At 52.9% G+C, this 20,468-nt stretch overlaps 1 protein-coding gene across 2 annotated transcripts in view; it reads right to left on the bottom strand.

Moving 5' to 3' along the window:
• The window catches only part of OTOF (otoferlin), a 141,614-nt gene that overhangs the window by 12,887 nt on the left and 108,259 nt on the right, over positions 1 to 20,468 (bottom strand). Inside the window, exons 31-44 of one of the 2 annotated variants that reach the window (XM_040058710.2) lie at positions 19,083 to 19,244; positions 17,031 to 17,193; positions 14,450 to 14,520; positions 13,726 to 13,755; positions 12,326 to 12,463; positions 11,931 to 11,997; positions 9,930 to 10,054; positions 8,396 to 8,530; positions 8,143 to 8,280; positions 5,843 to 5,970; positions 4,068 to 4,238; positions 3,331 to 3,491; positions 2,615 to 2,757; positions 1,829 to 1,917 (exon numbers count right to left, since the gene is read on the bottom strand). In XM_040058710.2, coding sequence (XP_039914644.1) covers positions 1,829 to 1,917; positions 2,615 to 2,757; positions 3,331 to 3,491; positions 4,068 to 4,238; positions 5,843 to 5,970; positions 8,143 to 8,280; positions 8,396 to 8,530; positions 9,930 to 10,054; positions 11,931 to 11,997; positions 12,326 to 12,463; positions 13,726 to 13,755; positions 14,450 to 14,520; positions 17,031 to 17,193; positions 19,083 to 19,244 — 1,721 coding nt within the window. Of the gene's footprint in view, positions 1 to 1,828; positions 1,918 to 2,614; positions 2,758 to 3,330; positions 3,492 to 4,067; positions 4,239 to 5,842; positions 5,971 to 8,142; positions 8,281 to 8,395; positions 8,531 to 9,929; positions 10,055 to 11,930; positions 11,998 to 12,325; positions 12,464 to 13,725; positions 13,756 to 14,449; positions 14,581 to 17,030; positions 17,194 to 19,082; positions 19,245 to 20,468 lie in introns of both variants that reach the window. The other variant, XM_040058712.2, reaches the window with a different exon arrangement.

The raw sequence follows: 20,468 nt of genomic DNA, 5'->3' as shown, positions 1-20,468 counted from the left end.
AGGGAGTGGGAGGTGAGGCACGGGAACGGGGAGTGGGATAGGAGAGGGTGGGGTGATGCTGCCAGAAAGTAGGGCTGGCTGCCAGGAACAGGGATCTCACAGGGATCTGTCCCAAGGATCAGGAGGTCAGGAACAGGAGGGGATCTCAACCATGGAGATGGTTACAGGGGTGGGATTCTTCCTGTGGGGACAGGCTGGGAGAGCTGAGAATGTTTATGTGGAGCAGGAAAAGATCCAGGGAGAGCTCAGAGCCCCTTCCAAGGCCTAAAGGAGCTCCAGGAGAGCTGGAGAGGGACTGAGGACAAGGGATGGAGGAACAGGACAAGGGGAACGCCTTCCTGCTACCAGAAGGCAGGGATAGATGGGATCTTAAGAAGGAATTCCTGACTGGGAGGGTGGGGAAGGGCTGGGCTGGAATAGCCAGGGAAGCTGTGGCTGCCTCTGGATCTCCAAGGCCAGGTTGTATGGGCCTCGGAGCACTCTGGGATAGTGGAAGGTGTCCCTGCCCATGGCAGGGGATGGAGCAAGATGAGCTTTAAGGTCTCTTCCTACCCAAACCATTCCATCATTCCACGATCTCCACGTGAGCTCGGATCAGCCTCACCAGGGTGAGCCAAGCACCAAGGGGGGATTTTCCTCCTCTGCTCCTAGCCTCTGCAAGGAACTTGCCAAAGGTTCAACGGGGCAGCCCAGGCTTGGATTTTGGGCGATTTCTGACCAAAATTTGGTCTGCAAAACAACCAGAGCCCAACTCTGTTCCTGCTTTCCCCCCTTTACTCAACAGGGCTGTGACTTCTCCCCCAAAACAGGCCTCCTCAAGACTCCAGGAGCTTTGGGGTCTCCAAGGAATTCCCAGCACTGTGAAGCAGCCTGGGGAGCTTCCCATCACTTCTGCTCGGCTGGGAATTTTGCTGGCAGAGGAGGTGGCTCCCATGGAGGGAGTGGGTGGAGGAAGAGCAGAATCCCAGCTCCTGCAGTGAGGGGAGGCTGGAGGAGGCTCAGGACACATGACCACCACCTCACTGGAAGTTCCAGGGAGTCTCCAGGTGAGGGAAGGGGATTTACAGCTTCCTTAACCTCCCTCCTTTGGGATCTCCCTCTGGCAATGCCCTGGCTGAGCCCATCTGTGGGACTCCTTCACCTTTTCCAGCCTCTCCTGACTGCGCCTGCCTGTCCCGTGCTGTGCCTCTCCCACCTGGGATGCAGGGATATTCTCTCCACCCAAGTCATCAGCTTCCTGGGAGGCACAGGGATGCTCCCATCAGGATTCCCAGTGCCAACCCTGGAATTCCTATCCCAGCCCTGAGGGTAGCAAAAGGGGCCCAAGGACCGAGGCCAGCAGGGTGAGAAAGGACTAGAACGGATACTGAGGGAAGAAATGTCCTTCCTCCTGCTCCATGCACTGTCTGTGCCTGCTCTTTCCTGCTTAGAATGATCGGCTGTCCCGGTAGCCTCCACCACCCATCCTTCTATCCATCACCCCCTGGAAAAGCCCCATCCAAACTGCCCTGGGATAACCCTGCCTAGGAGAGGCTCAGGGCTGGGCACTCTGCTCTGCTCTGGCCCTGCAGCAAGGCCTGGGAACGATGGAATATCCCAGTTAACACAAGCGAGGAAGATCGGGAGCTGCAGGGGATGTGGGGTACCACCCTCAGGAGCGGCTCTGGGACTGCCTCCAGTGTTGGGATCTCTGGGAATGCCAGCACAGCTGAGGAACCCAAGCAGAGGGCTGGGCTGGCCATGGAGCAGCAGCAGGAGACGGGAGAAGCCGGGCTCCATCCCAAACCTCCTGTTTTCCCTGGGATTGGTTGGCTGGGCGGTTTCTTACTTCTTGGGTTTCCTGGGAGAAATATCGATGGCAGGGCCGGGTGCCGGCATATCCATGGGGAACATGTCCACCCACATCTCCAGGCGGCCCTGCGGGGTGGGAGAGGCACGGTCAGCTCCCCTTGTCACTCCTGTCCCCTCCCCACCAGTGTTCCCCTCTTCCCACAGCCAGATGTGGGGTGGGACAAGCTTCTCCCATGCCCATGAATCCTCCTCCACCCCTGCAGAAGCATCTCATAGAGGGGGTGAAACTGGACGGGTTATAGGGCTCTTCCAGCCCAAACCATTCCATAATTCCATGATCTCCACGTGAGCTCAGATCAGCCTCACCGGGGTGAGCCAAGTACCGAGGGGAGATTTCCCTTCTGTGCTTCCAAGGAACTTGCCAGAAGCTCAACGGGGCAGCCCAGGATTGGATTTGGGGAGATTTCTGACCAAAATTGTATCTGCAAAGCAACCAGAGCCCAGCTGTCTTCCTGTTCCCCCTCCTTTACTCAACAGGCTCAGTGTCCTCCTCAGGACTCCAGGAGCTTCAGGGTCTCCAGGGAATTCCTGGCACTGCCTTCTGTGAGCAGCAGCCCAGGGGTTCCTATTCCCTTCTGCTTGGGAATCTGTTGGGAATTTTGCTCCCGGGTGCCCAGATGTGGGGAATCAGGAGGGACTGTGGGATGCGAAATGGATGAGGATGGATCGAGAGGCACTGGAGATTTTTCTCTGCTGGCATCCCGGTGGGTTGGGTCTGCTTTGGCCCCCGTGGGCTGCCCCCATTCCCGTTGGAATGTCAGACCTGCTCGATGCCCGGCTTGTCGGGGTTGAGCAGCGGCCGCGTCTCCACGTGCTCGGGGACAAGGCGGCAGCCGGCCCGTGGGATGTCCTCCCAGTGCCGCAGCACTGCCAGTGCCAGGTGCTCGTCCGTCGGCTTCTTCTGGCCTGGAGGACAAAGGAGAGCTTGGACAACCGGGACAGGGACAGCAAAGCACCTCCACCTGTGCTCAAAGGTGCAGAACTGCCTCATCCTCGCCATCCCTTGGGAACGCTTTGTCCCTCAGCTGGCACTTCCTGACTCCCCTTGCCTCTCTCCAATCCCTGTGGGAGGTTCAAATCCCCATTCAGTTTTCCCTGTCTGAACCAGCCCCGTGTCCACTGACCATGTTTTCCTTCTCTCCTTCACCCCTCCTGGCCTGTCTCCCTCTTCCTTGGGCACACAGCCCTCATCTCCCACTGCTTGGGAATGCATTCCCATGGATAACAATTTCCTAAACGCTGGAAAATCCAGGAGGTGTCTCCATGGCTCTTTGGACAATGCACTGCTAGAAGAGCATTTCCAGAGGCGGTTTCGGGTGCCCATGGATGCCCTTGAGTGATTCCAGGAGGAATCCATTTCAAACCACTCCACGACTCAAACTGCTCTGAGATTCCAACCCTGGATGTTGAGGAGACCCCTCCAGACCCCTGCTCCCCTCCAGAGCCTCCACCCCATGGGATGATCCCACAGGGCCATACCATTTTCATCCTCGATCTCCGTGGGGCCGGTGAAGACTCTGTTGGCAACTTTCACTCTTCCCCCTGGCCCAAAGTGCGGCCCATCTACTTTTCCCTCTTTGCACAGCTTGGACAGGATTTGGGAGGGCTTCATGGGGTCACGCCAGGTATTGTATCCATGGCTGGGAACAGGAGGGCAAGATCAGCCAAAAAAGGTTGGGAGGAGAAAGAAATTTCTTTTTTTCCCTTCTGCTAGAAAAACCCCACTGCACCATGAAGCACCCAGAATTCCCAGGGAAAGAATTTTGAGGCAGCAAAGGTGAAGCTTCAGAGCAGACTTGATCCCTCTGTGCCCCTTTTGCAATCACCTTCCACCCCACTTTGGCTCAGGCCCGGCATTCCCAGTGCATTCCGTTCCTGATGCTCAGCATCGCATCGTTCGCTCTGCTCCTATTTCAGCCCCGACCTCGCCCCTCTTCCCAGTCCCACCAGTCCCCCCAGTCCCCTCAGTCCCTCCCTCCTGCCTTGGGCTCCAAATGACCCACTCCACCGCACCCTAAAGCTGGTCACAAAACCAGGGATAGCGCAGACTCCTCCTTTTTTCCCCTGGCCCTGGTGAGATTGGACGGCGTGAGGGGTTTTTTCCCAAAACAAATCCTCCCTGGGCCAGCAGGCAGTGAAGGGGGGAGGCTCTGGGTGGGAGGTGACACAGAGGAGCATCCAGGTGGGAGGTGGGGCAGGGAAGGCTTTTCCCATACATGGAGTAGGTCTGGGACACCCCGCAGGTCGCCCGGTGCTTGCTGTAGAAGCGGTTCTCCAGGTCGATCTTGGTCTCCCCGATGAGGTCGTCGGTGCCCACCAGGTCCCAGTCGTACACAGCCACGGTCAGCATGGACTCCATGGGGAAGGTGGCCTCGATGTCAAAGGATCTGGGATTGGGGGGAGGCAGAGCGTTAAAAACGAGGTTTGCCTTCCCGGTAAAATTTTAAAAGTTTAATGAAAAGATACCAGGAGACAGAGATAAAGCAAAGGGTTAAACGGCCGGGTTCTTGGCATTCAGCCAAGAGCAGACACGTTTCTTAAATACCTTTTTCATTGCACCAGCCTTTTGCATATTCATAGAGTATTACGGATATTCATACTGTTCCGTAAACTAATTTCCGTATTCTAGGAACTGTTTAGGATGGCTGCTCCTTGGGCCCGCCTTTTTAGAGCATGCATGTTTCACGGCTGTGGTTTCAGATCGATCTTTTTATAACTTCCAGTTTGGGCCTCGGTCCATAATTTTTTCAGACAGCAGATGCTGATAATTGTCATATTAGTAGCAGGGTCTTCATCAGATGTTTACTGGATGTTATTCCGACTAAATAGAAAATTTATGCATAATTATATCAGCTACTACTACGCCTAATTTTTATTAATAGCAGAAATAAAAGCTAAGTCATTTTGACATTATGCATACAGCATTTATCTTAATGTTTGCGAAAAGCCAGCTCTGTAATGTGTATTTATAACAAGTGGAAAGCTGCTGCAGGGTCTGGCTGCCACTCAGGACGAGTGCTGCCACTCAGGGGAAGCGTGTCTGCTCCAATCCACGGATGGTGTTCAACCTGCCTCCACCACTGCAGGACATCTGAGGTGGGGTTTAACTCAACCACCGGTCCTTGACAGGAGGGAAAAATCCTTGACCTGTCCGTCCCAACAGCCCTGAAACTGAGTTTGTGTCTTATTCTCTCTCCAGTTTAGGTTTAGTGATTCCTAAGTGGGTGTTTCCACCTTGATCAGGTGAATTTCAGGTTCATCTCCTAAACCCAGTGCCACACTGACCACACGCTGGCGAAGGAGGACGTCCAAACCGTGGGAATGCAAACCACAGAAGTGGTTTTTCCAAGGAAGTTATAGCAAAGCCAATCGATGACTAGCTTTGAATATTGACATCTGGTGAAGCCACTGGGAAGGCGACGCGCCTCTGTGAGAACACCGGTTAAAAATCAGGGAAAATCCCGGGAAGTTCTTCTTGCGGGTCGCCAGGGCTCACAATCTGGCTGTACTCGGGAATGTGCATTCTCCAAAATCCTTGTGTCTCCTTCCTGTTGGTTGCTGAAGACAGTGCTGTGATCTTGTCGACGACAGCAGTGGGAATCTGAATCCCCCCTGCCCCAGCGCGGCTTTCCCGACTGAGGGTTCCAAGTTTTGTCTCTATACATTGTCCATGAGAAGGGAAAGGAAAGTCGTGGGGGACGGGGGAGTGTTTTCAAGGTTTCGTACTGATTCTTATTAGTTTTTTTTTTCTCCTGTAGTTTTGTTAATAAACCTGTCTTTATACTCTTTGAAGTCTTGAGCCTGCTTTGCTTTTTCTCCTAATCCTATCTCATCAGCAGAAGAGGAGTAAATAATTCTAGTGAGCGCTCAAACCGCTCCAGGGATAAATCCCATCACCCCAGCTCAGGGAGCAGCCACGGGACACCTCGGTGGCAGGTCTGAGGGCTGGCAAGCTCAGGCTGGGCTCGGCAGCTCCAGGCGCAGTACTCACTTCCCAAAGACGGGGTTCAGCTGCTTGGAGATGTAGTTCTCCTTGTCCTTGATGTCCGTCTTGCCCAGCTTGATGGCGATGTAGGGATCGGCTTTCCCGTTGATGTCAGCCGGGTGGAGATCCGTGGCCTGGAGAGAGCAGATGGGATGGGTCAGGGCAGTCCGCAGCAGGGATGGGCCCGTTCTCCACCCCTGAGAACACCAGGCCACTTCAGTCCCTAAACAGAGTGTCTCGGGTTGAAACAGGGGTGAAGCAGGATATCTTGGATTAAACTGGGGGTATTCCTGCCTCGTCTAAATCCCTGTGTCAACGGGATGCCTTGGATTAAACTGGAGGTATTCCTGCCTCGTCTAAATCCCTGTATCAATGGGATGCCTTGGATTAAACTGGAGGTATTCCTGCCTCGTCTAAATCCCTGTATCAACAGGATGCCTTGGATTAAACTGGAAGTATTCCTGCCTCGTCTAAACCCCTGTTGTAGTTTAGGGAGAGGTTGGAACTGGCTTTGTCCTGAGACGTCACCACAGTGATCTCTGGAATCTCGTCAGAGGCAGGAGACTAAGGAAGAGCCCCCAGCAAGAACCTGACCAAGATGTTGAGACATCTATCCCCTTCTTCTTGTGTCATCTCCATGCTGGATTCTCCCCAGAGAGGGGCTGAGGACCCCCAAGTTCTCCAGTCCCACCTCCAAGCATGGCATAGCAGCAGATGCCCATGTGAGGACATATCCACCCAATCCTGGCTGGTTTTTTGGGGGTTGGCCAAACCTGGCATTTACTGTTCCACCCTGGTGATGGATGGGAGACTCCATGTCCCAGTGGGAAGCAGCTCTGGATGGAGAACCAGGCTGGTGGGAAATGGAGCCAAAAGCAGGTTCCGTTTGTGATAGACTGGGACAAGGTGGTGGCAAAGGGCAGGGTGGAAATCCCTCCTAAGTTCCTGGCTGCAGAATCCCACACTTGGGGACATGGGAATGACCATTTCAGGGGTCAGGAAGGGACTTTTTCCAGAGCACATTCCATATACAAAGGAAAACCGTGCATTGGCTGGATCACATCAATGATCACGGAACACATGTTCAACCAGGTGCCGTGTCCTTCAGATGGATCTCCTCAATCCTGCCAGATCCCGTGCCACTCTTTTTCTCCCACTCCCTCCCACCCCGAACCATCACCAGGGTGGTAGCGTGGCTGTGGAACGGACCAACACCTCACAGTACGGGCTGATCCAAACTATCGATGGGAATTGAGCACTGGGACACGCCGGCCCATCCCACCTGCTGGAGAGAGGTCTCTGGATCTGGGAGGAGCTTGGATCTGTCCCGTTCCAGGTGCTGGCAGCACACAGCCCTGGAGACACCGTTCAGGCTATCCTGGGATATCCCTGAACAATTTGGGATAGTGGGAGGTGTCCCTGCCCACAGCAGGGGCTGGAGCGGGATGGACTTAAGGGTCTCTTCCAACCCAAACCGTTCCATAACCAAGGAGCTGCTTCAGTCCTCAAGCTGCATCCTTGTCTTGGGTTGCAATACAAAATGCAACCAAAAGCATGTGCTCTATTGCCATCAGTTGAAACCGGTTGGGGAGATGTTTATCTCTTCCATGACCCATCCTCCCTCCAGGGAATATCTGCTGTTAATGGGCCATCGAGGCTCACTGCATGGCTGATACAATTCCATGATCCCAGTGGGAGGAGCCCAGCATTCCTACCTGGATAAAACCTGAGATTCGGAACACCGGGACAGCCGGAATCCACTGGATTCCCAGAGGAACACCAGACCCATCTCAGCACCACTGGACCTTCAGAGGGAAAACTGCACCCTTCTACAGGATCATCTCTGCTCCAACAGAACCACATCTGTCACTGCAGGAGGACTTGATTGGATTGCTACCAGCACCCTGACCAGCAGGGTTGTATTCTGACTCTGTCAGTATTATCTTTTTGTTTGTTTGCTGCTTTTTTTCTTTTTTTAATTTTTTCTTTTTTTTTTTTTTTTTTTTTTGTTTTTGATGCTACTACATTTGTATTTTTAATTTTCCTAGTAAAGAACCGTCACTCCCATTCCCGTATCTTTGTCTGCCAGCCCCTTAATTTCAAAATTATAATAACAGGGAGGGACTGGGTTTACGTCCTCCATTCCAAGGGAAGCTCTGGCTCTCCCTGGCAGACACCCATCTTTCCAAACCAAGACAATCCCGGGTCCTGATGCGTCGGAGCTGAATCCCACCGTGGCTCCAGGACCGGCTCCGGGTGGAAGGGAGTGCCGGATCCCGCCTGCCACACCCCAAATTCCCACTCACCCGCACGATGTAGACTCGGACCAGCACATTGATGGGATCGTTGCTGGGGATCCCCTGGAACATCCCGAAGGTGGGGTCATATCCCGCCTCCTTGGTGATGTCATCAGGGAGCGGCACTTTGTAGACGCACATGGAGCCCTGGAGCCAGGGAGGGCACAGCCCAAATGAGTCCTGCTGCCCCGGGCCTCCGGGGAAGCAACCCCATCCCAAAAAACCCTTCCCGAAGTCCCGGCCAGCATTCCCAACCACTCACTTTGAACCTCCCCACTATCCGCTCCTCCTCCGTGGCGTTGTCATCGTTGTCCCCGATCTTCCCCCGGAGCAGGTTGAAGGTGTGCAGCCAATCCTCAAAGTTGTCAAACTCTGCTTCCAGCTCTTTGTTGAAGACCTGAGGTGACGGGGAAGTTGAAAGGAGGAAATTTGGGATTAAAAACGAAAGTGAGCAAAAGATGTGCCAGAGAAGTTCGGATTGTATACTGGGAATAATTTCCCCATAGAAAGGGGGCTCAGGCCCTGGCAGGGGCTGCCTGGGGGGGGTTTGGAGTCCCCATCCCTGGAGGTGTCCAAGGAATTCCTGGATGTGGCACTCAGTGCTCTGGGCTGGTGACAAGGTGGGGATGGGGCGCAGCTTGGACCGGATGGGCTGGGAGGGCTTTTCCAACCTCAGTGATCCTGGGGTTCTGTGAACATGGACACCTCAGCTCCCAGTGACTCATTTTTCTAGGAAGGAGAAGCATCTCCAGCATTATGAGGTCGGAAAAAGGGAATCTTGGGACAACGGGTGGGGCCATTGTTCCCCCTCTGCGTGAGATCCAGGTCTAAACCCCACTTGAACCCCAGAACCACAGGCGACGTGAGTCCTGAGAAATCCTTGGGATCACTAAACCAGAGCCCACCCCTATCCTGAATCCTGGCTGGGCCAGCCCTATTCAGGCAGGAAAACTCTCCCTTGGAGCTGGGACAGCGCCACGCTGCCCCAGGGATGATCCTATCCCAGGAAAACCCCTTTCCTGGTGAGCTCGGGTGCTCCACAACTGAGTAAATGGTTCCGCATTAGGAAAAGAGTTTCATTTGCACCCCAGGACTTTTAAGGGAGAGGAACCAGAAAATTCCGTCTTTCTCTCATCGTAATTGGCCCAGTGTCGGCACAGAGGCACCTGATGGATCTTTGGAATGTGCCTCAAGGCCTGTAGCTGCTTCTATTGGGCAGCTTGCCAAAAAAAAAAAAAAAAAAAAAATCAACAAATCTTCTTAATCATTGTATACTTAAGAACAAGCCACAAAGCCTCTCGGGGCTTTTTGTGGTGTTTTGCGTTGTTTGTTATTTTCTCTTTAATTAAAGCCTTTTGCTTTTTTCAAAACACGCCCGATCGGCCGTCTCACTAATTATTTTTAAGCCGTTTCTGGGAGGTCATTGATCAGCCCTCAGGGTGTGATGAACCCCCGTGGGGCTTACAACACGCTGGCTCCACGCAGAATTTAATCACTCAGGCTCCTCCCAGCTGCGGAGAGAGGCTGGGAAGCCTTGTCCCAAGATCACCTGACCTACAGACCAGATTTCCTTCAGAGAAAAACACATTCAGGCCATCATTTTATAAGGTGATAAAAAGAGAAAAAATAATATGTAATATGTAAAATCATATAAATTGATGGATTGGGCGAGAGACCTTGCCCTAAATTGTGTATTTGATTTCACTGCCCGCGTTAGGACAGCATCCCGAGGAGAGATTTCCCAAGGCACAGCATCCCTAGGATTTGGTACTTCCGCTGAAGAACCCCCCCGGTACCTTGAGCTCATCGATCTTCTGCTTGTTCTTCTTCTCGGGGAGCTCAGGGACTGGCTGCTGCTTCTTCTTCTTGTCGTCCTTGGGTGCCTTGGACCTGTCCTTGCTCTTCACCTGAGCCTTGGAGCCTTTCATGGGAGAGTCACCAAGTTTGGCATCACTCTGAGTCCAGGGGGGAGCGGCACGGAGGGAGGAGACGGAAAGGAGGAAGGGAAGGAGGGAACGGAAATGAGGGTGAGGAGATGGGGCAGGGCTTGGACAAGGTCCTTCAAAGAAGAGGAGTGTGAAAGCTGCCAGCTGCCACTGCCTGCAAGTCCCATCCCAGCCCTGTCCTGTCTTTCCGGATCACAGCGTCTCCAGGAGCCCGGGGATCTCTGTGCAGGCAATTCCAGTGCTGACCTGAGCAGGAATCACTTGGAGGACTACAAAACACGGGCAGAGCGGTGAGGAAACCTGGCCCTGCCCACTGCAGCTCCTTTTCTTCCTCCTGCCAGGGACTTCTCCTGCTTTGTGGAGCCTGGGGAGTGGAACCCCAGCCTGGGGATACAGAGGGGGCAATGCTTGACACTGCTGCCCTTGGATTGTCCAGGGCCAGCTGCAGCCACAGGTCACCAGAGTCTCATTTGGAGCAGCCACCAGCCACGGAGAGCTGGGAAGATGCTGGACAAACCCTTTTCCTGACCAGGAAAAGGGGCTCCTGGGAGGCGTTTTAAAAGATTTTGATTCCATTTTCGGTCTCATGAGAAAGGTGAGATGGTGCAGATGTCACAACTCAAGCCATCACAATCAGAAGCCGAATTATTTCCTAATTAAAATAACATTATGAGCGGGTTTTGGCCTATCAGGCTTTGCCACACAGTGATGCTAATATTTCTAAGCCAATCATCTAAAAATACCCCATGTGGGTCCTACTAAAAAAAAAATTTCATAGTTCTATTTCTCAAAAATATCTCGTCTATTTGCAAGGCCATGATTTGAAACTTAATTCCAGTTCCATTTCTCTCTCAGCAGCGTCTGTCCTATCCCATGGCCTTTTTAAGTCAGCACATTTTATCTCAAAGTTTGCACACAGATGCAAGCCATCTGTCAGGCTTTGAGAATTCCCTACAAATCCGTTTCCCACAGGGAGAGGATGCTGGAGAAGGCGGATTCAAAGGGAACCCTTCCCCTCTTCTGCAATCCCCGTCCCTTGGTGCCTCTGCCAGCTTCCATGAGGGCTGGGCGCTGTCCAGGGATGGGGCGGACAGATGGAAAAGCTTCACATGGACGAGGAAAGGGGGAAGGAGTGGGAGAACGAAGGGAAATGGATCATGCTAAAGAGACAGAAAGAAAACCACGGAGGACACCAGTGCAAGCCTGGGAGAACCTGCTCAGCAAGCTCAGCAAGACAAGACCTCGTTTTTCCCGGGATAAAAAGATTAATCTTCCCCAATAAACTCATCTGAAGGATTTTGCATCACCTGGGCACAACAACATCCATGTGTCATGGGGACATATGGATGGAATTCCTCAGGGATACCCCTCCCAGCCCTGGCATGGCCGGATGGACGAGGTCACCCTTGACTAACCAGTCCCAGGATTCTTGGCCGGCATAATTTTTGGGACAGAATTAGTTCCCCCCCAAATTTAGGCAAGGTCAGAAGCCCCACCTGACCCACAGACCTGACTTCCTTCGGAGAAAAACGCATTTAGGGCACCATTTTATAAAATGATAATAAGTGAAAAAAAACAATACATAATGTATAAAATTATGTAAGTCGATAAATTGAGAGAACTTGCCCTAAAATCGTGTATTTGTCTTCGCTGCCTGCGTTAGGACAAGGAGCTCAGCATGCAGGGAGAAACGCCCACAAAAATTGGCTTTTTTTGGGAAAACGCAAGGCGCCGGGAGTGCCCGGTTTGGCTGGATTTCTCAAAGGGATTCCCAAAGGGATGTCCAAGCACCGGGAGGAATCCTGGCCCCACCTTTCCATGCCACGTTCCCTCTCTCACTCCCAGCCTTACCCTCTCCGATCTCCATCTCCTCCTTGTCCTCTGCTTCTGCCGCAGCTGCTTCCTGCTGCCGGAGTTGCTGGGGGAGAAAGGAAGCCGCTGGATATTAGGAACAACGTTTTTCCTGGAAAAGCTGCCCAGGGCAGCGGCGGAGTTCTCACCCCTGAAGGGATTTGAAGCCGGGTGGATGTGGCACTTGGGGACACGGTCAGGGGTGGCCTTGGCAGTGACAGGGAACGGTTGGGCTCGATGGGATCCGAGGGCTTTTCCAGCCTGGCCAGTTTTGGGATTCCACAGCAGCCATGGGATGAAGCACAGCCCCAAGGCTTTGGAAGGAGCTGGAATTAGGGGCAGGAAGGGAACAATCTCTCCTGGATACCCCGTCACTGCTGCTCCTCCTCACCCACCTCCTTCATCGTCTCAATGGAAGCGAAGTACTTGGACCACCAGTCCAACATGCTCTCGTCCGGCTCCTCCTCCTCCACCTCCTCCCCACCTCCTCCTCCTTTCTTCTTCTTCTTCTTTTTCTCCTTCTCCTCCTCGGTCTGAAGGGACAAGGGGAGCACAGACAGGCAAGGGGAGGGATCAGGTGAAAGGAAATCATTTCTGGAAGTACAGAGGTGAGGGGGTGAAGCACCCGAGGAGGGAGAACCCCCCAGGCTCGGGGGCCTCATGAACTTTCTCCCTTTTGCAGCCACAGAGACCGAAGCACAGAGCAGCCAAGGATGACCAAGGCTACGGAGACGGTGCCAGAACCACAGAACAGTTTGGGTGGGAAGGGACCTTAGAGATGATCCAATTCCAATCCTGACACCTTCCGCTGTTCCGAGTTGTTCTGATGCCTTTAAGCTTTAATATTTTCAGATTCTGTGCTGCCTAGGGATGCAGCTCTGAGCCTCACATTAACTGCCACTCAGCTCTCTTCACACAGCAGGGACACAAAACAAATCCTTCTCCTGCTGCACACCAAGGACAACTTCCAGCCCAAAAGCACAAACAAGACAAAACAAATCCTTTTCCTGCTGGACACCAAGGACAACTTCCAGTCCGAAAGCACAAACAAGGGTGGACTTGAAGGGAGGAACAAAAAGGATGGGGCCTCACAACCTGGAGCTGTCACTGGACAATTAAACCCCAATATGCAAATGGACCAAAACTTATAAAAATATAAGATCTTGCCACCCCGACGCCATCTTTCTTTGGTGCCTGTCTTGCCCAAGGTGGATCCCGGAGGCCTTTCAATAAATATTTTATTTTCCAGCTCTGTCCAGCCTCTATTTCAGGTCAGCCTTCCTAAGGCATCAGTTCCAAGCCCCATCCAACCTGACCTTGGAGACCTCCAGAGACGGGGTGGTCCCACGACACCTCCACAATTCCATCATCCTATTTATCCATGCACTTCCCAGGCCACACCTCCGGAATCTCCCGCGGCAGGAGTCAAGCTGTGGCCCAGCAAATCACCTTGGGTCCCCTTGGTGAAGCGAGGGAACCTTTCCTGGTACCTGGTCGTGGTGGGAACCCCCAGCATCCCTTCCCTCCCACGGGGCACTGCCTTCCTGGCTCCTCTCCTGGGACAGCTGGGATGAGAATTCCTGTCCCAAAAGAGCTTCCCGAACTGCAGGAACGAGGCCGCTGCCACGTCCCTCGAGGGGACAGCGCTGCTGCGCCTCTGTCCTGGGACAGAGGGGTGATGTCCCCGCCTGGCTTGGGCTGGGGAGGGCGCCTGGTCTGTTGGAAGCGGCGTGGAAGGGCTGGAAGAGGGAGCAGAGAGCTGGGAGCAGGGATGCGGAGAAGATTCGTCACTTACCACGTCCACCTTCACCACTGCGTCGGAGTTCTGCCGTCCGGGATGGAAGGGAGCAGGGAGAAGGAGAGCAGGTTAAGGACACACCCTCGGCTGAGCGCCAGTCATCAGTCCAAGGATGGGTTGGGGTGGGAAAAGGGACCTTAATGCTCATCTCATTCCGTCCCTGCCATGGGCAGGGACGCCTTCCACCACCCCTGGGTGCTCCAAGCCTGGAATAGACACAGCCTGGCCTTGGACACTTCCAGGGATCCAAGGGGCAGCCACAGCTTCTCTGGGAATTCCATCCCAGCCCTTCCCCACCCTCCAAGCCAGGAATTTCTTCCCAAAATCCCATCCATCCCTGCTCTCTAGCACTGGGAGCCATTCCCTGTGTCCTGTCCCTCCATCCCTTGTCCCCAGCCCCTCTCCAGCTCTCCTGGAGCTCCTTCAGGTCCTACAAGGGGCTCTGAGCTCTCCCTGGATCCTTCTCCTCTCCAGGTGAACATTCCCAGCTCTCCCAGCCTGGCTCCAGCCCTTGGCATGAATCTGTTTTTTGTGGAGGAAGATATGGAGCAGAAAGGAGTTGAAATTCCCACTCTGGGCACAAAAAAACCCCCGGGAACAGGCACATTCGTTGCGACACAGCCCGACGCCCCTGGGACACGCTGCCTTCCCAATTCAGGCTGGAATCCCTCAGAAATCGGCAATTCCATGAGGAAAGGGGTGCTGCCACATGGATACTCACAGCCTCCAGCTTCACCATCGTGTCCATCTTCTTGATGGGAACCTCGGGTTCCATGTTGACAACGATCTCCCCTGTGGGGCGAGAGCGATGGGCCCTGCTGGTCATGGCCAGGTACCCGTTGAGGTGTTTGGCTGGGCGGAGGACAGAAAAGGAGAAAGAACAAGGGAGAGGGAGAGTGGAGAGGAGAAACCAACAGTTCAGGTGAGATCCCGCAGGATTCAGGCCAGAAACTGAGAGTTCAGGTGAGATCCTACAGGATTCAGGCAAGAAATTGAGAGTTCAGGTGAGATCCTACAGGATTCAAGTGAGAAACTGGGAGTTCAGGTGAGATCCCACAGGATTCAGACCAGAAACTGAGAGTTCAGGTGAGATCCTACAGGATTCAGGTGAGAAACTGAGATTTCAGGTGAGATCCTACAGGTTTCAGGTGAGAAACTGAGAGTTCATGTGAGATCCCACAGGATTCAGGCCAGAAACTGAGATTTTGGGTGAGATCCCACAGGATTCAGGTGAGAAACTGAGAGTTCAGGTGATGTCCTGCAGGATTCGAGCGAGAGAGTTCATGTGAGATCCTACAGGATTCAGGCTAGGAACTGAGATTTCAAGTAAGATCCTTCAGGATTCACACTAGGAACTGAGATTTCAAGTGAGATCCCACAGGATCCAGGTGAGAAACTGAGATTTCAGGTGAGATCCTGCAGAATTCAGGCTGGGAACCGAGATTTTAGGTGAGATCCTACAGGATTCAGGTGAGGTCTTACAGGATTTTAGCTGGAGCGCTGTGGGACCACCTTGTTCGGAGCAGTGGAAATGAGCACAGAGCCTTCAGCTGGACCAAAATCCCACCCAGACCCAGGACAAAGGAAGCTGGAGGATAAGCAAGAAATGTCCAGAGGAGAAGAGGCAGAGAAGATTGTCCTCAAAGCCTCCGATGGCTCGGACACAATCCCTGGTCCAGGGGGATGGAACCAGGCATGTCCCTGGGAATCTCACCCAGCCTCCAGCCCCAAAGCTGGGAGGAGAGGAGTAATTCCCACGTCTCCCAAGCCCTCGGCTGCAGGGATGGGCGGGAAGTGGGTCTGGGATGGGTTTTGCTGCAGGATTGGGGTGGTTGGAGTTGAGAGGGGCCTGGACCTCTGCTCTTGGCAGCCACCACGGGGACCGACTGCGGCCAAATCCCGTCCCAGTCCTGAGGAACATCTGCAGACTCAAGTCCTGAAGCTGCAGAGATGCTGGAGGTGAACCTTCCTTGTGTTAAAGGGATTGGGAGAGAGGACAAGGCTCGCAGATTTAAAAAACAACAACAAAAAAATCAACAGGAAATCATGGATTGTACCCTGTGGCTCCTCACCCCTGCGAGGAAACCACAGCAAAGGGCTGGAAGCCACGGTTTGGGCTCCAGGAATTCTGGATTCCAGTGGAGGGCTCAGAAGGAAGAGGGGATTCACCACTTGGCATCACCACAGTGCCGAAGTTGGGGTTTCCCTTGGATTTCTGTGTAAGACTGGACCCAAGCCCAGAAGTTCTGCGGGTTAGCCAACCATCTCACGGTCCTCACAGCCCATCCCACCTCCCTCTTTGTTGGAGCCCTGGGCGCTGAGAATTCCAGGATTTCTGTGCTGACAGGCGCTGAGCCCCGGGAAAACACTGCATTGAGCTGAGGCCGTGGAAGAGGCTCCAAAATGGAGTGACGGCACCAGGATTGTGGGTGTGGAGTTGGGATAGAAGCGTGTGAGAGCACAGGGTGCAAAACTCAGTTTAAGGTTTTAGAATATAATAACATATATAAAACAAGATGGAGGATTTAGGGCTAAGTTCTCCTTTTTCACCTTCACGGGTCTGGGTGGGATTTTGTAATCGGGTAGAAAAATCGGCATTGCAGGCCATGGGTGGTTGGTTGTTGGGTTAAAAGTAAAAATAATTTAGGTGTCATTCTGTTACCCTGGTTTTTCTGAGCCTTTTGATTTTCTTAAATGGAGTCAGATCTTTTTAGTTATTGTACAATATTAAGAGCAGTTTTCTACTTTTTCCCACAGATGTAACATAAACAAATCCTTTGTTTTTCATTCTCTGTCCTTTGTTTGCATATTTCTAACCTGAAAACAATTGTAACTGACAATTGGTCTGGCCGCTGAGGCTGAGGGGTGGAAACCCCAAAAAGCCAATCTTCTGCTGGACCCACAAATGTATAAAAAGTAACAAAATAAACAAAGGGGTCTCTTCTCTCGGCTCTCTCAGCTGGGAGCTGGTTTGGAAGGACCTCTGCCTTGCGAAAATCACTTGTTTTCGTGTGACTGCTTTGTGTGTCTCGGTGACATCATTCCTTAATTGGACAGTTTATCCTTAAAAAGCCTTGGAGAGAGAGAGAGAGATAGCGCTCCGTTTTTAGTTTGTTACCCTGAAGTTCCGTAGCACTCACATTTTGCGAGACCGCGATGAAGATAAAAAAAACCAATAAACACCAACTACAGTCCCGCGCGTTTAACCCCCACCCCGGGCGGGTGAAAAGGGAAGCTAAAACGCAGCAGCCCTTCTCCCCGCGGATGCCCCGGAGCAGGTCCCCGCGTCCCGTTCCCGGTACCTGCCGCGTTCCAGGGCTGGGCTCCGTGGTCGGGAGGGCGGTAGATGAACTTGCGCAGCGAGCTGACGGTGTGGGAGCCCACCAGGGTGTAGCGCCCGAAGGCGCGGCAATCCACCACGCGGATGTTCAGCGGCGGGTGCAGCAGCTCGTTCTCCGGGAGGTCCTGGGAGGCGGAGGAGGGATGTTAGCGAGGGATTGGGAGCGTCGGGTTCGGGGGCTGGGAAGGGCAGGAGGGGGTTAGGAGTGGGATCATGATGGGAAGGGACAGAGGGGTCAGGAATGGGATCATCCTGGGAAGAAAATAGGGGTTAAGAATGGGATCATCCTGGGAAGGGAAGTAGGGATTAGGAATGGGATCGGACTGGGAAGGCTGGCAGGGATTAGGAATGGGATCAGTCTGGAATCCAGTAGGGATTAGGAATGGGACATGTTGGGAAGGGCAGAAGGGATTAGGAATGAAATCCCTCTGGGAAGGCTGGTAGGGATTAGGAATGGGATCATGCTGGGAAGGGACGTAGGGATTAGGAATGGGATCATCCTGGGAAGGGAAGTAGGGATTAGAAATGGGATCACTCTGGGAATCCAGTAGGGATTAGGAATGGGATCATGCTGGGAAGGGAAGTAGGGATTAGGAATGGGATCATGCTGGGAAGGGAAGTAGGGATTAGGAATGGGATCACTCTGGGAATCCAGTAGGGATCAGGAATGGGACATGTTGGGAAGGGCAGTAGGGATTAGGAGTGGGATCACTCTGGGAAGGGCAGTAGCAATTAGGAATGGGAGCATGCTGGGAAGAGCAGAAGGGATTAGGAATGAAATTGTGTTGGGAATTGCAGTAGGGATTAGGAATGGGATCATGCTGGGAAGGGAAGTAGGGATTAGGAATGGGATCATCCTGGGAAAGGAAGTAGGGATTAGAAATGGGATCACTCTGGGAATCCAGTAGGGATTAGGAATGGGACATGTTGGGAAGGGCAGTAGGGATTAGGAGTGGGATCACTCTGGGAAGGGCATAAGGGATAAGGAGTGGGATCATGCTGGAAACCCAGTAGGGATTAGGAATGGAAATTTGTTGGGAAGGGCAGAAGGGATTAGGAATGGGATCACTCTGGGAAGGGCAGTAGGAATTAGGAATGGGATCATGCTGGGAAGAGCAGAAGGGATTAGGAATGAAATTGTGTTGGGAATTGCAGTAGGGATTAGGAATGGGATCACTCTGGGAAGGCTGGTAGGGATTAGGAATGGGATCATGCTGGGAAGGGAAGTAGGGATTAGGAATGGGATCACTCTGGGAATCCAGTAGGGATTAGGAATGGGACATGTTGGGAAGGGAAGTAGGGATTAGGAATGGGATCATGCTGGGAAGGGCAGTAGGGATTAGGAATGGGATCATGCTGGGAAGGGCAGTAGGGATTAGGAATGGGATCATGCTGGGAAGGGCAGTAGGGATTAGGAATGGGATCATGCTGGGAAGGGCAGTAGGGATTAGGAATGGGATCATGCTGGGAAGGGCAGTAGGGATTAGGAATGGGATCATGCTGGGAAGGGCAGTAGGGATTAGGAATGGGATCATCCTGGGAAGGGAAGTAGGGATTAGGAATGGGATCATCCTGGGAAGGGAAGTAGGGATTAGGAATGGGATCATCCTGGGAAAGGAAGTAGGGATTAGGAATGGGATCATCCTGGGAAGGCTGGTAGGGATTAGGAATGGGATCATGCTGGGAAGGGCAGAAGGGATTAGGAATGAAATTGTGTTGGGAATGGCAGCAGGGATTAGGAATGGGATCATGCTGGAAAGAGCAGTAGGGATTAGGAATGGGATCATGCTGGGAACCCAGTAGGGATTAGGAATGGGATCTTGCTGGGAGGGCCAATAGAGGCCAGAACTGGGATCATGGAAGAAGTCCAAAGCTGCTCCAGTAAAATGTGCCCTCAGGTGAAGGAATGTGCTCCATTTCTTTGGGAAAACTGGAGTAAAGCGCTCGGAGCCATGGTGGGCTCCACAAATTCCGTGTTCCAGCTGAGGGATCGGAGGGAAGGGGCCACACTCACCACCTCGAACCACTTGACCAAAGTGCTGAAGTTGGGGTTTTTCTTGTAGTTCTGGATCAGGGCAGACTGGACGCCCTTCCCGGCACACTCGATGTCCACTCGGGGCCGGTCCACCTGGGCCAGGTTCACTCTCTTCAGGTCCCTGAGCCCCCAGAACAGGATCTAGGGCAGGAAGAGGAGGAAGGAGCACGTGAATGGGAGAGGGACGATCCCTGGGAGCGGGTTCTCCATGGAAAGGGATCCCACTGCCGGTGTCATCTCAGGGCAGTGGTGGATCCCGGAGGTATCTCCTCCCGACACGCTGCAGCCCCAAGGGCTCCAGCTCGCTGCCCTCGACACCCATTTTCCTTCCTTTCTCCCTTCCTGGCCTTTTCCTGCCCTGGGAATCTATTGGGATTATTGAGAGAGATTGGACCTCTGAGATTCGTGTTAAAGCGTGATTTATCGCTATTACCTCTTACAGTCTCATCGAAGGGTGAGAACACCTTCACAGCATTCGTCAGAGGTCAGTAGTCAGTGGTCACAAAGATGTCTAATTACAAAGCCTTTCGAAGGTTAATTAGCCAATAAACTTCCAAAGATTGTTTTTGTCTTTAAGCTAATTACCAGTTATTTTGTTTCATGCATTTTTGCCCCCAGCGCAGACTGCCCTAACCAATCACGTAATGACACACAAACTTTAAAACTTTTTACTTCTTTTGCAGCAACTTCTGTAGCTGACCTTTAAAGTCGAGAACTTTCCACTGCCTATCTTGACAGGTTTCTGCTTAAACTATAAATCCACATTCTGGCTTCTGGCCTCTAAGTTCAGAAGCCTTTTCCGAGGTCTCAGATCAATTTCTGTATCAATTTCTACCTTTGGGCCCACGTGCATAAGGTTTTGAGAATTTCCTGTGCCTTGATTCCCCACAGGAATCCACGGAGCAGCTCTGTCCATCCGTGGTGGCTCCGGATCCAGCACTGCCGTCGCTTTGTCCCAAGGGAATTAGTGTCACTGGGAAAACTTCCCAGTCCCTCCCTGGGATAACAGGTTGCCACCATCCAGAATTCCAAAAAAACTGAGGTTTTTTTCCCTCATCTCCTCATTCCGCGTGGCTGTATTGAAATTGTGAGGAATGCAACTCACTTATCACGATGCAAACGTGTGGAAAACCAGGAGCCAAGATCCCTTGGGAGACCTGGTCCGTGGCACCTCACCTTCACCTGGGGCTGAGATGTGCCCTGAAAATCCCTGTGGGCATTGCCTGGGTCACGGGTGTCCACCAGGACCTCCAAGGGAGAGAGGCCCTCATGGGACACACCACAGAACCATGGAATTGTCGAGGAAAAGCCCTCCAGGATTGTTGAGTCCAACCTGTGCCTGATCCCCACCTTGTCACCAGCCCA

The sequence above is a fragment of the Hirundo rustica genome, chromosome 3 (assembly GCF_015227805.2).
Source record: "Hirundo rustica isolate bHirRus1 chromosome 3, bHirRus1.pri.v3, whole genome shotgun sequence".
NCBI classification, from domain to species: domain Eukaryota; kingdom Metazoa; phylum Chordata; class Aves; order Passeriformes; family Hirundinidae; genus Hirundo; species Hirundo rustica.
This window is presented reverse-complemented; position numbering and strand designations above follow the sequence as displayed.